This window comes from Vipera ursinii, assembly GCF_947247035.1.
Source record: "Vipera ursinii genome assembly, chromosome: 6".
NCBI classification, from domain to species: domain Eukaryota; kingdom Metazoa; phylum Chordata; class Lepidosauria; order Squamata; family Viperidae; genus Vipera; species Vipera ursinii.
In genome coordinates, this window is record NC_139515.1 from 84,856,080 (window position 1) to 84,871,812 (window position 15,733).

Below are 15,733 nucleotides of genomic sequence, written 5' to 3' on the forward strand. Positions count from 1 at the left end.
CAATCACCAGGAGACTGTGAGTTCTAGTCCTGCCTTACGCATGAAAGCCAGCTGAATGCCCTTGGGCCAGTCACTCTCTCTCAGCTGTACTTACCGTACAGGGTTATTATGGGATAATAGGAGGGGGAAGGAGTATATTTGTCAAAATAATAAAGGCAGGCTAGAAATAAATAAATGATAAAATCCATTATGATGCCAAGGAAGGACTGTCCATGATCAGCTTCTGCTAAACTCTTCCGCAACTTTCTCTGGGATTTCAGTTTACCAACACACACACACAAACACACAAACAGCATTTGGAGTGCCTGCCCTTTAGGTGCCTCAGATGCCCTACCGGGTGACCGTAAGCTTCTGGCCTTTCACTTCCATGGTAGCATCAGGTTTCCCAGGATCTTGTCCTGGTCTTTCATTGTAGATGACCACATCCGGTTCCTGCATGAACTGACCTGGGGAAGAATTTTGTAAGCATTGGTGAAACGTCTAGCTGAGATGTTAACCGTCTTCAACCTGGGTTAATCCCAAAGAGTCTGTTAGAACAGCGTTTCCCAACCTTAGGAACTTGAAGATGCGTGGACTTCAACTCCCAGAATTCCCCAGCCACGCATCTTCAAGTTCCTAAGGTTGGGAAACGCTGTGTTAGAAGATCTAAGCTATGCTAGACAAAAAACCCTGAAGCCCTGCTACTTATTATGCATACTTGACTTAGTAGTTCCTGACTTACAACCGTTCATTAAGTGACCGTTCAAAGTTACAACGGTGCTAAAAAAAAAAGCAACCTATAACCATTTTTTTCACAGTTACGACCTTCGTAGCATCCCCATAACCACGTGATCAAAATTCAGGCACTTGGCACCAGCCTCATATTTATGACGGTCACAGTGCACTGGGGTCATGTGACCCCCTTTTGCAACTTTCTGACACGCCAAGTCAATGGGAGAAGCCAGATTCACTTAACAACCGGTTTACTAATTTTATGAACTGCAGCGATTCGCTTAACAACTGTCACAGGAATGGTAAAATGAGGCAAAACTCACTAAATGTCTCACTTAACAGAAATTTGGGGCTGAATTGTGTGTGTGTGTGGGGGGGTGTAAGTTGAAAATTACTGGTACCGCAAGAATCTTCCAGTCTGTCTTAAAAAAACTATTTCATTGTGATTAAGCTTTGATGGGTTTATTTGATCAGACCCATGGAGAAAAGTCCTGAAAGAAGATTAACGTATACAGGTGCCCTCAACAGACATCTAGATAACAACCGCAAAAAAGCCTGTGTCCCCAAAACGTGGGTTTACCAGTGGGCCCGGGGATCACATAGCCCATCACGCGGTTTGTTTGATTGCTGTCTCCAAGGAGGGGGTTGTTACTGAGTAATTACATTTCGGGTTTTACTTCTGTAAGCTGTCTGAAATCACCGTGAATGGTTGGAGAGGGTGGGTGGACATATAAATTTTTTCAATCAATAAAATACAGTCCTCCACTTACGACTTCATTTGAGCCCAAAATTCCCATTGCTAAGCAAGGCAGTTGCTAAGTGAGGCAAGTAAGGCAGTTGCGCCTCATTCTACAACCAATCTTCCCACCGTTGTTAAGCGAGTCACTGAAGTTACTAATCAGCCGTTTGCTAAGTGTTGGGAGCTGGCTGGGAAGGTTACAATGGTAATCGCATGACCCCAGGACTATGCAACCGTCATAAATACACGCCAGTTGCCCAGTGCCCGAATTTGAATCACATGACCATGGGGATGCTGCAACGGTGGTAAGGGTGAAAAACAGCTGTAAGTCACTTTTTTTTCAACTGTAACTTGAAATGGCCTTAAATGAATGGTTGTAAGTTGAGGACCATCTGTAAGTAAAAATAACCGCACACAAGCACTGCGTCCGAAAGCTGCATTTTCAGGACTTTCTTGTTTTTCCCTTGAAGACGTTTCGCTTCTCATCCAAGAAGCTTTTTCGGCTCTGACTGGATGGTAGGGGAAAATGGAAGGATTTATACTCCTTGCAGAGAGCTGGTCCTTTGCCTTCTTTTACTCCTTGCTGGCTGCAAGGAGTCTAAATCCTTCCATTCCCCCGCCATCCAGTCAGAGCTGAAGAAGCTTCTTGGGTGAGAAGCGAAACGTCTTCAAGGAAAAACAAAGTAAGTCCAGTTGCCTCCTGGAAAAGCACCTTTGAGATAACCATGATGTTCTGTACCAGCCTGCTACCGGCCCTGCAGAAAAGGCAGGGACAACCCCTTTTACAAGAAGGCAAGAGGCTGGAATTACGCCTGCCAAATATATTGCTACAAAAACAAATAGAACAAGACACGAACCAAGAAACAGGAGCTTTTCAAGCGGTTGCCTTCAGCAAACCAGCCCTCCCACGCATTCCCCCTTAAATACAGTTCAGGGCGTGGCTTCTCTCTGCCTCTTTCTGAGGAGCCCCATTGCCTTCCTCTGTTTACTCCTGATTGACTGCCTCCTGCGTCGGGCGTCCTTGAACAGGGCCAGCTGTGGGTCATCTTCATCCATGCTGTCAGGCTCACACAGCTGGGTCTGCGTCGTGACCAGATGAGAGGGGCCTGGCTGAGAACTCTCATCAAGCTGTCCAATCCCCTCAGCAAGCTCTTTAACACCCCCCTCCTCCTCCTCCTCTGAGTCGTCCGACCCAACTGCCGAACCCACAGGCTGACCCTGAATCACAACACATGAGCTGGATGACTGTGAATTGCCACAGACGATTCTGTTCTGGGCAAGAGTGGAACTCATTCCTTCATCCCATCGTCCCTGTTTTAAGAAATGCTTTCCTCAGTTGGCTATCATGCACCCCTAAGTACCCGGAGCTATGAAACCGCCTCCCACGCCCAGCCTTTACCGATGAGGCCATGCACACTGGAGGAGAAGTTATTTGCCAGAGGGATGTAGATGCCCAGGAAATCCACATTGACTGGGTGCTTCTTCCAAACCCGATGGAGCAGGACCATAAAGGTCAGATCCCCGTCTACGGTGAGAGTCACGTTGCTCTCCTTCGCGACCGAAACCAGCAACCTGGGAGAAGGGAACAATGCTTGAAATCCCCTCAGCCTGCCTTCCGTAGGAGACTTGTATCTTGCACAGGTGAAAACCAGAGGCCCGGATTTTACCTTCTCCGAATGAGGCTTCCTGTCTCTGACCAGGAAAGAGAATTGGTGGAAGAACCGTCCTTTAAGGTGATCATCTCAGTGCTGACTTCGACCTTCAAGCCTTTCGCTTCAAAATGAAAGCCAATCTTGCCAAAGTAGGTGTTGAGTTTATTGTTCAAGAACCTCTTGGCACCAATGAGTTTCCCATTAATTGTAATTCCTGGGAGGAGGAGGAGGAGGAGGAGGAGGAGGAGGAGGAGGAGGAGGAGGAGGAGAAGCAGAAGAAGAAGAAGAAGAAGAAGAAGCAGAAGAAGCAGAAGAAGCAGAAGAAGCAGAAGCAGAAGCAGAAGCAGAAGAAGAAGAAGAAGAAGAAGAAGAAGAAGAAGAAGAAGAAGAAGAAGAAGAAGAAGAAGAAGAAGAAGAAGAAAAAATAATTGGCATTTTACCCATTTGTCTGAGTTAGGATGCTTATAAACCCCATCCACGGTTACTACTTAAGTAATTATTTTTATTTTTATTTTAATTCCATTTATATCCCGCCCTTCTCCGAAGACTCAGGGCGGCTTACAAGCTTAGCAGTAGATTAGAGATACATCTCCAAGTTTGAGCCTCAAGCACTCTTATCTCTAACTCGGAGGCTAGTGGCTTGCAGCTCAGAGAGATTCTGCTAGCTTCTGATTTGTTTTCAGATTCAGTACTATGATTCAGAAAACTTTTTTTCCCCAAGCCCACTATTAATGTCTCTCAGTTCAACCATAATCGACTGTGCATTTCTCTTACCGGACTCTACATCTGAAATTAAATTCAGGATGGCCCCTGGTTGAGAATCAATATTGAAGCAAATGTTCTCCTGTTGCCTTGAGAGGTTGATGATGAAATGGGGGTCACTGTCCACTGGAAACGAAGACAAAGGAGATGCCTCAAAGAATGCAAAACAGCCTTCCTAAACATATTACATGCCTTACACAGGGTATATGTGGCCACACCCACCAAACGATTTCAGAATGATTGTCCAATCATGTTGGCTTCTGCAAAAAGTCAGTATGATTGGACAGTCCGAATTCTCCAAAGCACCAGTGGTCAGGACAAGAAGATCATTAAGGAGAGAAGCAACCTGGAACTAAGGAGAAATTTCCTGACAGTGAGAACAATTAATCAATGGAACAGAAGTTGCCTTCAGAAGTTGCGGGTGCTCTATCACTGGAGGCTTTCAAAAAGAGACTGGACAACCATTTGTCTGAAATGGCATAGACTCTCCTGCTTGAGCAGTGGGTTGGACTAGAAGACCTCCAAGGTCCCTTCCAACCATATTATTCTGCATTCTGTGTTCTAAAGGCAAAGACCTGCCCTCCTGGAATAATAATTTGGGCTCGTATCCATGGACCCAGTTCTTTACACAACTCTTGAAGGAAAAATTAGGATTCTAGGCTCAAAGAAAAATATGTCTACAGTTGTACAGCTTCTCCAAGCACTGGGGCGAGAGAGAAAATAAATAGGGCATGAGAGAGCACGAATAGCAAAAAAGAAGGAATGGGTGATCAAAACTCTATAAGGTGGTATCTGTTACATTTCTGGATAGTTATTTATAGTGATGGAGCACCCACAACCTCTGGGGGCAAACCGTCCCACTGGTTAATTGTTCTCACTGTCAAGAAATTTCTCCTTAGTTCTAGGTTGCTTCTCTCTTTAATGATCTTCCATCCTTTACTTCTTCTCCTGCCCTGAACATAGAACAAAAAAAATCAAAGAGCTAGAAGCGATCTTAAGGGTCTTCTAGTCCAACCCCTCTGCTCAAGGTAGGAGTCCCATATCATCCTGGTCAAATGGTTGTCCAGTCTATTCTTGAAAACCTCCCGTGATGGAGCACCCATCATGGAGTTTCTGAAGCCAAGCCATTCCACTGATTAATTGTTCTCACTGTCAGGAAATTTCTCCTTTGTTCTCCTTGATCTCTCTTTAATGATTGTCTACCAGTTACGTCTTGCCCTGCCTTCAGGTGCTTTGGAGAATAAGCCGGTCCCTTCTTTTCTGTGACTGCCCCTCACATACTGGAAGACAGCTAATTCTTCTCTTTGGCAGGCTAGACATACTTAGATCCCTCAACCGTTCCTAGCCTCCACACCTGTTTACCATCTTTGTGGTCTTCTCTTCACACTTTCTATGGCAGTGATGGCGAACCTTTTAGAAACCGAGTGCCCAAACTGCAATCCAAAACCCACTTATGTATCGTTGGACACCGGGTGGACGTGGCCCATTGGGTGGGTGTGGCCCATTGGGTGGGTGTGGCTGCGGTGGTAACAGCAGACTGGGTGGGACTAAAAAGTTCAATCAATCAATTCCCCATGAGAAGTTGAAATTGATTGACTGAACCTTTTCTCTCTTTTTTTTTTTTTGCACACAGTGGCGGAGGCCTAAAGCGAAAAGGTTGTGTAAAATCTAGCTGAAGGCCTAGGGCTGGGGTGATGGTATGCATGCCCACAGAAAGCGCTCTGCGTGCCACCTGTGGCATGCGTGCCATAGGTTCGCCACCACGATTCTAGGGTCTCAGCATCTTTTTTTGCATTGTTGTGAGCAGAACTGTATTGGGTTCCAAGCATGGCCTCACTAACGCACTAAAGGTAAAAGTTCCCCCGCACATGCGTGCTAGTCGTTTCCGACTCTAGGGGCCGGTGCTCATCTCCGTTTCAAAGCCGAAGAGCCAGCGCTTGTCCGAGGACGTCTCCGTGGTCATGTGGCCGGCATGACTAGACGCCAAAGGCGCATGGAATGCCGTTACCTTCCCACCGGAGTGGTCCCTATTTTTCTACTTGCATTTTTACGTCCTTTAGAACTGCTAGATTGGCAGAAGCTGGGACGAGTAACAGGCGCTCATTCTGTTACGTGGCACTCGGGATTCGACCCGCCAAACTGCTGACCATCTGAACGACAAGCTCAGCGTCCTAACCCACTGAGCCACCGCGTCACTAATGCACTACAAAGCTGTATTATCACTTCCATCTTTCTTTTTAAAAAATCGAGGTGCATATACAGTATAAGACTCCTTCCTATACAGAGTAAAACATAGAGTGGCTACAATTTTCTTCTACCTGAATGTATGCTCTTGCTATTAGCTGGGGTCGTGGGCAAGAAGCTGGAGTTACCAGGCATGTATTGCCCTAAAATTAAAAGATCCCGTTGGGGGAAGAAGACGATGGATTAAATCTAATGATTTCATTGGGTTGCAGTTAAATTCTTGTGGAGAAAATAAAAGTTCAGATTAAAAACGAAACACTTTCATTCCTGTTCATAAAAACTGTCTGGCAATGATGGCTTCATTGAATTTTACGGGAGGAGTCTTAGTTGTAATGTTTAGATCGGGGGGGAGGGGTCCAAATTTGGCAAATTCAAGCCCTGTGGACTTCAACTCCCAGAATTCCCCATCTAGTATGGGAGGGGGGAATTCTGGGAGTTGAAGTCCACAAGTCTTAAAAGTTGTCAAAGCTTGGATGCCCTCCCCCCCGATTTAAACTCCACTTCTGCACCATTTTACATTATAAAAATCTTTTATTTTTCTATAAACATATTTTTGTAACTTCTGAAAATATGTATATTTTTACAAGCTGTTGGACTCCCCCTTAATTTGTACTTGGAAGCATTTTTCGCTTATTGTGCAACTTTTTCTCGATGGGAAATTACTTTGGAGGTCAGCATGTGAGCAGAGTTTGATGTCCATCTGGTTTGGGAACAAATGAATGGGATTGTTTCACATCTGGGTAAAGGAGACTCAGTCCAACCTTCCTTACCTGCAGATATGGCCGAGGTGGGACCCCTGACAGCAGCTAAAGGGCCCTCTGATTTCGTTGTGGGCTTCGCCCAGGATGGAATGGAGTTGTTGGTCTGTTCTTGGCCAATAACTAAGGGCCCTGTTTAGATAAAGGAAGGAGAGAAGTGGAATGAGTGATTAATATCAATCAATCAGAAAAGAGCTTGAAGGGGCCTTGGAGATCTTCTAGTCCAACCCACTGCTCAAGCAGGAGACCCTGTACCATTTCAGACAAATGGTTGTCCAATCTCTTCTTTAAAACCTCCAGTGTTGGAGCATTCACAGCTTCTGGAGGCAGGTTGTTCCACTGGTTAATTCTTCTAACTGTCAGGAAATTCCTCCTTCGTTCCAGGTTGCTTCTCTCCTTGGTTAGTTTCCATCCGTTGCTTCTTGTCCTGCCTTCAGGTGCTTTGGAGAATAGCTTGACTCCCTCTTCTTTGGGGCAGCCCCTGAGATACTGTAAGACTGCTATCATGTCCCCACTCGTCCTTCTCTTCGTTGTTAAACTGGAGATACCCAATTCCAGCAACCGTTCCTTATATGTTTTAGCCTCCAGTCCCCTAATCATCTTTGTTGCTCTTCTCTGCCCTCTTTCTAGGGCAGGGGTGTCAAACTCAATTTCATTGAGGGCCGCATCAGCATTGCAGTTGCCCTCAGGGGGCCAGGTGGGTATGGCCTGGGTGGACGTGGCCTACTGGGTGGGCGTGGCTAGAATGCATATGGCCTCCTGGGTGGGCGTGGCCAGCTCTACATCGTTCGCACCAAGGGTGCCTATGGGGGCCTGGGCAGGAGTGGGACAGATCTGAGGGTCTCTGGCAGGAGGAGGGTCTCTGGGCCAGGGCCAAGGCAGTGGGGGCCGTTCCCACACTGTTTCCAGGATGGCTTCGTGGGCCACATGAAACCACTTCACGGGCCAGATCCGGCCCCCGGGCCTTGTGTTTGACATGTCTGTTCTAGAGTCTCAACATTTTTTTTGTAATGTGGTGGCCAAAACTGGCTGCGCAACAGAACATGTGGGCCAGAAGTTATGTTGGAAGACCTTGGACCTGAGTCAATGGAGTAAACCCTTTGAGGTAGCCCAGACAAGATGCGCAACCCTTGAGTACTAACACAATCTCTGCTCTAAGGTGTACAGAATCTTGTAAGTCTGAACGTACTTCCCTTACCCCTTGTCTCGACTTTCCAGAAAACTAGTGTACAGATAGTCCTTGACTTACAACGGTTCCTTTCGTGACCCTCTAAAGTTACAACGGCACTGGGGGAAAAATTGACTCATGACCATTTTTCACAAAGAGGGACAAGCACCCTGTTTTCCTTCTTCAATTTTATCCCTCCCTCATTTACGGGCCAAATGCCAGGTGTGGAAGAAATGATGAATTACGGATTCCTCTGGGTGAAAGCTGGATTATGCAGACTTGCCAAGGTGACTGATGTCTATTTATAATATGGTAGCTGGTTCCTGGCTCCACTTGACGGCTTTTTCTCAAATATGACAAGTAATCTCTTCACTGGGCTGACGTTGGTATCGTTCCAAACTACTCTCATAGTTACAGAAAATATACTGTATATTTAAAGAAGGCCCTGGGGGCTGAGAAAAGCACTAGCTGGATGGCCTATATAAAAAGGGTGTGTGTGTGTGTGGGGGGGAGACAGTCACAAAGCTGAAGTGGTGCTGAAACCTTGATTCCCAATACAGGTGGTCCTCGACGTACGGCCACAACTTTTTTTTTTTAATCTCATTTATATCCCACCCTTCTCCGAAGACTCAGGGCGGCTTAAAATTTAAAGCACAAACCAATGTGCTTAGCAATAGCCTTCATTCTATGTATATGCCTGCTTATTAGGGCTTTCGCGCCCCCCCCCAAGCGGCATTATTACAAAGTCAGCTTATTGCCCCCAACAATCTGGCTCCTCATTTTACCTACCTCGGAAGGATGGAAGGCTGAATCAACCTTGAGCCTGGTGGGACTCGAACCTGCACTAATTGCAGGCAGCTGGTGTTACTTAAGGAGGCATTAGCCCACTGCTCCACCGAGGCTCTCTTATTAAGCAAGACAGTTCTTAAGTCAGTCTTGCCTCATTTTACGACCTTTCATGCATGTCGGTTAAATGAATCGCTGCAGTTACAAAGTTAGTAACACTGTTGTGAAGTGAATCTGGCTTCCCCCGCTGACTTTGCTTGTCAGAGGGTGGCAAAAGGTGGTCATGTATCCCCGGGACGCTGCAACCGTCGTAAATATGAAACCAATGGCCAAGGGTCCCAATTTTGATCACGTGACCATGGGGATGCCGCAACGGTTGCAAGTGTGAACAGCAATCATAAGTCGCTTTTTCCAGTGCCGTTGTGACTTTGAGCAGCCCCTGAACGGAGGCTTGTAAGCCAAGGACAACCTCTCATTAATAGAAGACTGTTCAGAAGTTTGAAATTTGGGGCTCAGCTGTGGTCGTACGTTGAGGACTACCTGTATTCAAGATCCAACAGGAGAGACACGCGTACACACTGGCCCTCTATTCAACCACAACTCACAAGGAGGAGGATTAAGAAAGGGCTGCTTTGTTATTGTGTGTCATAAGTGGGCTTACATACTTCATTTATTATACCTTTGCCTTTTCCTAACCAGAGCACAGTCAGGGAGAAGCAGTTTAACGCTTGCCTTGTAAGTATGCCTTACCTTTACGGTCCACAAAATCATTAATTATTGTAATAATTAGCCCAATGAAAAGTGTGTGTGTGTGTGGAGGGCTATTTGTGAATGCAGAGGGCCCTGGAGACATAATTTCCCTTATATGGGTCAGTGATGTGAATAAGCAGTAGGGAAAGATACGTCTAGGAAAGAATTAGAATGAGTACTTTGGAGTCTAGTGGTTAAAGCCCCAGGAGACTGTGAGTTCTAGTTCAGGGCTTTTCGACCTTTTCACCCATTGTACCACTGTTAGGATATGGCAACATCCGAGGACCATCAGTCGCCTAGCAAGGTGTCAAAAACTTGATGACCAAAAAAAAAAAACAAAGGAAAAAAGTGATGAAGTACAGATAGTCCTCGACTTACTTACGCTTAGTGACTGTGTAAAGTTACAATGGCACTGAAAAAAGTGCCCCCCAAGCCACAGCCAAGCAAGACGCCTGCCTGCACGCCCGGTGGCACTCTTCCTCCTGTCCGAGGTTTTCATTGTTGTGAGCATTTATGTTGAGGATTGGCAGCGGGGGTGGGATGGGAGGGTGTTTGGTTTTTATTCCCCCCCCCCGTCTGCTGGGTGGTTGCAGCAGGTTTTGGTCACTTCACATGACCCTGGGACACTGTGACTGTCATAAATATGAACCAGCTGCCAAGCATCTGAATGTAAATCACAAGACCCTGGAGATGCTGCAACATTCCAGCCAATTGGCGCTTCTTCTGGGCTCAGCAAAAGCACTGGGAACAGTGCTGAGCTCCAGCTGGATCCTGGCGTTGATCCTGGCGCTTCCGCTGAGCCCCAACAGCCCTGCAGCTCCAGCCGTCTCTCGCTCAGGCTTGTGCGGTGCTGCTGCCGGTTCAGCTCATTCACCTCCCCCACTACCACTTTTCTAGGATGGTCGCGTACCACCTGCCAGGTGTCAATGTACCACAGGTGGTACCCGTACCACTGGTTGAAAAGCCCTGTTCTAGTTCCACTTTATGGATGAAAGCCGAATGGGGGACTTTGGGCCAGTCACTAGGAGACTGTGAAGTCTACAGTAGTCCCACCTCAGACATTGACATGAAAGCAGGCTAGGTGACTTTGGGCCAATCACCAGGAGAGGGGGAGTTCTAGTCTCACTTTTAGGTATGAAAGCCACCTGGGTGACCTTGGGCCAGGAGACAGCGAGTTCTAGTCCTGCCTTAGGCGTGAAAGCCGGCTGGGTGACTTTGGGCCAATCACCAGGTGACTGTGAGTTCTAGTGTTGCCTTCGTCAGGAAAGCTGGTGTTGGGCCAGTCTCACTCTCTCAAGCCAACCCACCTCACAGGGTTGTTGTGTGGAAAATAGCAGGGGAGGAGCATTTTTATGTTCACCATCCAGAAAATACTCCTGTCGGGATTGGTGGGATTCCAGTTTACAGATGCATTGTTGACAAAGCTGACAGGGCAAGCTACTGCGTACGAATAGGCAGCAAAGCTCATATTGCCTCATTGCCTGATGACGTCACCTAGTTGGGTAATGAAACGTCTGCAAGCCAGTGCCTAGTATCCCACAGTCCTTCTCCTGCTCCCCCTCCTCCTCTCTGCAAACCCCACTCCCTTCTAGAACTGATGACGTTACCTAGTTGGGTCATGAAACGTCTGCAAGCTCAGAGAGCACCAAGGACCCCACAGGTCTCTTGGTTCCTGGATTAACCAATATTATGTCCTCATGAGCCACATGCTCATCAAAGCAGGCTAGGTTCACCCCACCTGCAAAGCCACAAAAGCCCAAGTTAGTGTGTGTGTGTGTGTGTGTGTGTGTGTGTGTGTGATCAGGTTTAAGCCTGATCAAGATTAATATTTTGGGTCAGTACAGCCAGCGGGTCTCTCCCTGCCTGAGCTGATGAAATGTGTGGAGAGACCCCCACCAAGGAGCAAGAGGAGAGATGGCTGGAGCTTCCTTTACCTGTATATACACTTGCTGCAGTGGGACCCCTAAGTGCTGGTTGTGGGTCTTTGGAGCCGGGCCGAGTCAAAGCAGGGACGGGCTTGAGCTGTCCAACGCTTAGAGCACCTGTTTACAGGGAGAGGAGCGGAAAGAAAAGACATTAATTATAACGACCTCCATCTGCTTCCATCCACGTCACATCTGGGCAGGAATAACAATAACAACAACAACAGTAATAATAATAATAACAATAACAACAACAAAACAAGAAGAAGAAGAAGAAGAAGAATTTTAATTTTAATTTAATTTAATAATATTTCTATACCGCCCTTCTCCCGAAGGACTCAGGGCGGTGAACAGGGCAAGAATAAAAATACAGGATTACAAAAGTTAAAAGATAATTAAATACATGCCCATATACTAAAAACAATTAATACATCTTAAAACCCCAATAAAATAACAATAACACCCCCCCCAGTCCCCCATCAGGCCAGGCCAGCTTGTTCAAAAAAGTGTTTTTAGCTCGCGGCGAAAGGAGCCAAGATCGGGCGCCATCTGGAGCTCAACCGGTAGCTGATTCCATAGCTCCGGGGCGCCCACAGAGAAGGCCCTCCCCCAGGGGGCCACCAATCAACATTCTCTGACCGGTGGCACCCTGAGGAGGCCCTCTCTGTGGGAACACACAGGGCGGAGGGAAGTTGATGCCGGCAGCAGGTGTTCCCTAAGGTACTCCGGACCCCTGCCATGTAGGGCTTTGAATACCATTACTAGTACCAAGAAGAAGAAGAAGAAGAAGAAGAAGAAGAAGAAGAAGAAGAAGAAGAAGAAGAAGGAGGAGGAGGAGGAGGAGGAGGAGGAGGAGGAGGAGGAGGAGGAGGAGGAGGAGGAGGAGGAGGAGGAGGAGGAGGAGAAGGAGAAGAAGAAGAAGAAGAAGAAGAAGAAGGAGGAGGAGGAGGAGGAGGAGGAGGAGGAGGAGGAGGAGGTTGGAAGGGACCTTGGAGGTCATCTAGCCCAACCCCCTGCTCAGGCAGGAAACCCTATACTATTTTGGACAAATGGCTGTCCAGTCTCTTCTTAAAAACTTCCAGTGTTGGAGCATTCACCGCCTCTGGAGGCAGGTTGTTCCACTGGTTAATTGTTCTAACTGTCAGGAAGCTTCTCCTTAGTTCTAGGTTGCTTCTCTCCTTGACTAGTTTCCATCCGTTGCTTCTTGTCCTGCTTTCAGGCGCTTTGGAGAATAGCTTGACTGCCTCTTCTTTATGGCAGCCCCTGAGATATTGGAACACTGCTATCATGTCACCCCTCGTCCTTCTCTTCGTTAAACTGGACATCCCCAATTCCAGCAACCGTTCCCTATATGTTTTAGCCTCCAGACCCCCAATCATCTTGGTTGCCCTTCTCTGTACCCTTGAAGATCACCTGGACAACAGGCCCTCTTGCGGTCCTGGGGGGAATCAGCCAGCATCAGCTCCTCTCCATCTGGGTTCTCAACGAGCATAGCTGTGTAGGGGGTCACGATGTGGTGATCCAGCGAAATCTGCAAGATGGCCTTGGTGATGTTCCTTTTCAAGGAGGCGGTAGGAGCCACGTTTCTGAGTAACAACAAAAAAAAAACGAAGGTGAAGGCTGAACCCAAACACAGAAGATTGAGCCGATGAAAGAGAACATTTGTAGCTCGGGGTTGTCGATCTGCGGGGTCCTGGTTGCTCTCCGAGCTTGGTTGCTTTACAGTCTTTGTGCTGGACAGGTATGTAACCATCTGGCCAGAGCATATACTTAAGAACCGTGTTAGAGTATTTAGCATGTACAGGGTTAATGTTGTATCCTTAGCAGAGATGGCTTCTGGGAAATGTAGTCTAGTTAGTAAATCCTGCAGCTTATCTAGAATGGTGGGAGGAGGAATAATAATAATAATAATAATAATAATAATAATAATAATAATAATAATAATAATAATAATAATAACAACAACAACAACAACAACAACAATAATAATAATAATAATAATAATAATAATAAGTAGTAGTAGTAGTAGTAGTAGTTGGAAGGGACCTTGGAGGTCATCTAGTCCAACCCCCTGCTCAGGCAGGAAACCCTATACCATTTCAGGCAAATGGCTGGCCAGTCTTTTCTTAAAAACTTCCAGTGTTGGAGCATTCACCACTTCTGAAGGGAGGTTGTTCCACTGGTTCCTGGCTTTGTGCCTTGGTATCATCTCTCTACACGAACCCAAGCAACCAGGCTTCTTCGCTCCATACGAACATGGGGTGAATCTACCTTTATTTTATTTTTTTTACATTGCTAGAATGGACAGATATGCTCACGAACAGATGAATCTATCAGCAAACGTAAGTCTGCCTAGGATTCCTGATCAATAAAATTATGTTTAAAACCGTTCTGCAGAGTTTATGCTATCTGGATCAGAATTATAAAGCATTTCTAATTCACGGTTCCATCACAGACTTCTTACCTTTCAGCCATGAGTTGGTTGACGGTCAGGTAGGCCCACAATTTCTCTGTGAATTTGGGATCGGCATGTTTATTCTTGCCCAGGAAGTCATCCAGTCCTTCAACATCTGCCAGAATCTCCAACATTAGCTGAGTATTGGACTGATTGCAAAACAAAAACGAGCAGAGAAATGACCCATGTATAAGCTAGCAGGGCCAGCCTGAATATTGTGGGCTTCTCGTGATCTCCTAAAATGGTTACAGGGAGTCTTCGACTTACGACCACAGTTGAGCCCAAAATTTCTGTTGCAAAGCAAGACACTTGTGAAGTGAGTTTTGTCTCGTTTTACCATCTTTCTTGCTACGGTGACTCACTGCAGTTTTTAAGTTAATAACACGGTTGGTTTAAGGGAATCTGGCTTCCCCGTTGACTTTGCTTGTCAGAAGGTCACAAAAGACGATCACGTGACCCCAGGACACTGCAACCGTCATAGACACATGCCGGTTGCCAAGTGTCTGAATTATGATCACGTGACTTGGGGATGTCTGCAATGGTCATAAGTGTGAAAAATGGTCATGAGTCACTTTTTCAGTGTCGTTGTGTAGCGGAGTTGGGGTGAGAACGGGGCCAGCTGAGAGGCTTTGCAGGAGCCCTGCTGATTTGGTGGGAAGATGAGGAGCTCCGGCAGCTGCCATGGGTCTGGCAGAGGGGCGGGGGTTGGAGGAGGGAAGAAAAAGGAGGAGGAAGCTGATAGAAGGGAGGAAGAGAGAAGCCAGCTGATCAAAGAGAGAGTAAGAAGCTGGGGTTTTCGCATTTACTTTTTCTGCTTCATTAACAGGCAAGCCGGACCAAAGGGGGAGGTATAGAGAGAGTGAGAGTAGTTGCTGGAACTGTTTGCTTGAAGCAGGCCAGGCAGGAAGAGATAGAGGGTGAGAGTAGTTGCTGGAGCTGTTTGCTGGAAGCAGGCCAGGCAGGGAGAGATAGAGGGTGAGAGTAGTTGCTGGAGCTGTTTGCTGGAAGCAGGCCAGGCAGAGAGCAAGAGTGAGAGAGTGGGAGTAGCTTGCTGGAGCTGTTTGCTTGAAGCAGGCTAGGGAGAGAGAGAGAGAGAGGGTGAGAGTGGCTGGTTGGAGCTGTTTGTTTGAAGCAGGCCAGGCAGAGAGAGATAGAGAGGGAGGGAGAGAGGGAGGGAGGGGTGGGGAAAGGTGAAGTTTTATTGTTTCTTTCTCTTTCATTGCGGGCAGGCCAGACGAAGAGAGGATAATATGGGGAGTTTCAATTCCTTTTCCTAGGTAGAGGGAGAGTTAGGAAAGAGTTTGACATACGTCTTTTACTGGGAGGTTAGGGGTTTTTGTTTGATAGGATCAGCTGGGGGAGATAAAAAGGGATTACATGGAGTGAGGTCAGAGAGGGACGAGGAGAGTGGACAAGGAAGGCCTCTGCCAGCGCCAGAGATTGACTGCCATTGTTTTAAGCAAGTTGTTGTCATCAAAGACTGATTAACATTGTTCTGGGCAAGTTGTTGTCACCAGAGACTGGCTACCATTGTTTTAGGCAAAGTTGTTGTCACCAGAGACGGACCGCCATTGTTTTAGGCAAAGTTGCTGTCACCAGAGACTGACTGCCATCGTTCTAAGCAGTTTGGGGCTACTAGAGATGGACTACCATTGCCTTATGCCAGCTGCTCTTATCAGGAATTGACTATTATATTCCCTGTAAGTTCTTATTGCCTGAGATCAACCACCATCATCCCACGTGAGACACCGTCGAGAGAGAGCGACCATCACCGCCCCATGTGCGT

The 15,733-nt window shown here is 46.9% G+C and overlaps 1 protein-coding gene across 1 annotated transcript in view; it reads right to left on the minus strand.

The window, feature by feature from the left end:
• Positions 1–15,733, minus strand: part of ITIH2 (inter-alpha-trypsin inhibitor heavy chain 2) — a gene marked incomplete at both ends in the record, with an annotated part of 38,498 nt that overhangs the window by 918 nt on the left and 21,847 nt on the right. Inside the window, 8 exons of the mRNA XM_083365398.1 lie at positions 335–446; positions 2,850–3,022; positions 3,118–3,316; positions 3,877–3,990; positions 6,879–6,998; positions 11,505–11,612; positions 12,906–13,078; positions 13,957–14,096. Coding sequence (XP_083221524.1) covers positions 335–446; positions 2,850–3,022; positions 3,118–3,316; positions 3,877–3,990; positions 6,879–6,998; positions 11,505–11,612; positions 12,906–13,078; positions 13,957–14,096 — 1,139 coding nt within the window. The remainder of the gene's footprint in view (positions 1–334; positions 447–2,849; positions 3,023–3,117; positions 3,317–3,876; positions 3,991–6,878; positions 6,999–11,504; positions 11,613–12,905; positions 13,079–13,956; positions 14,097–15,733) is intronic.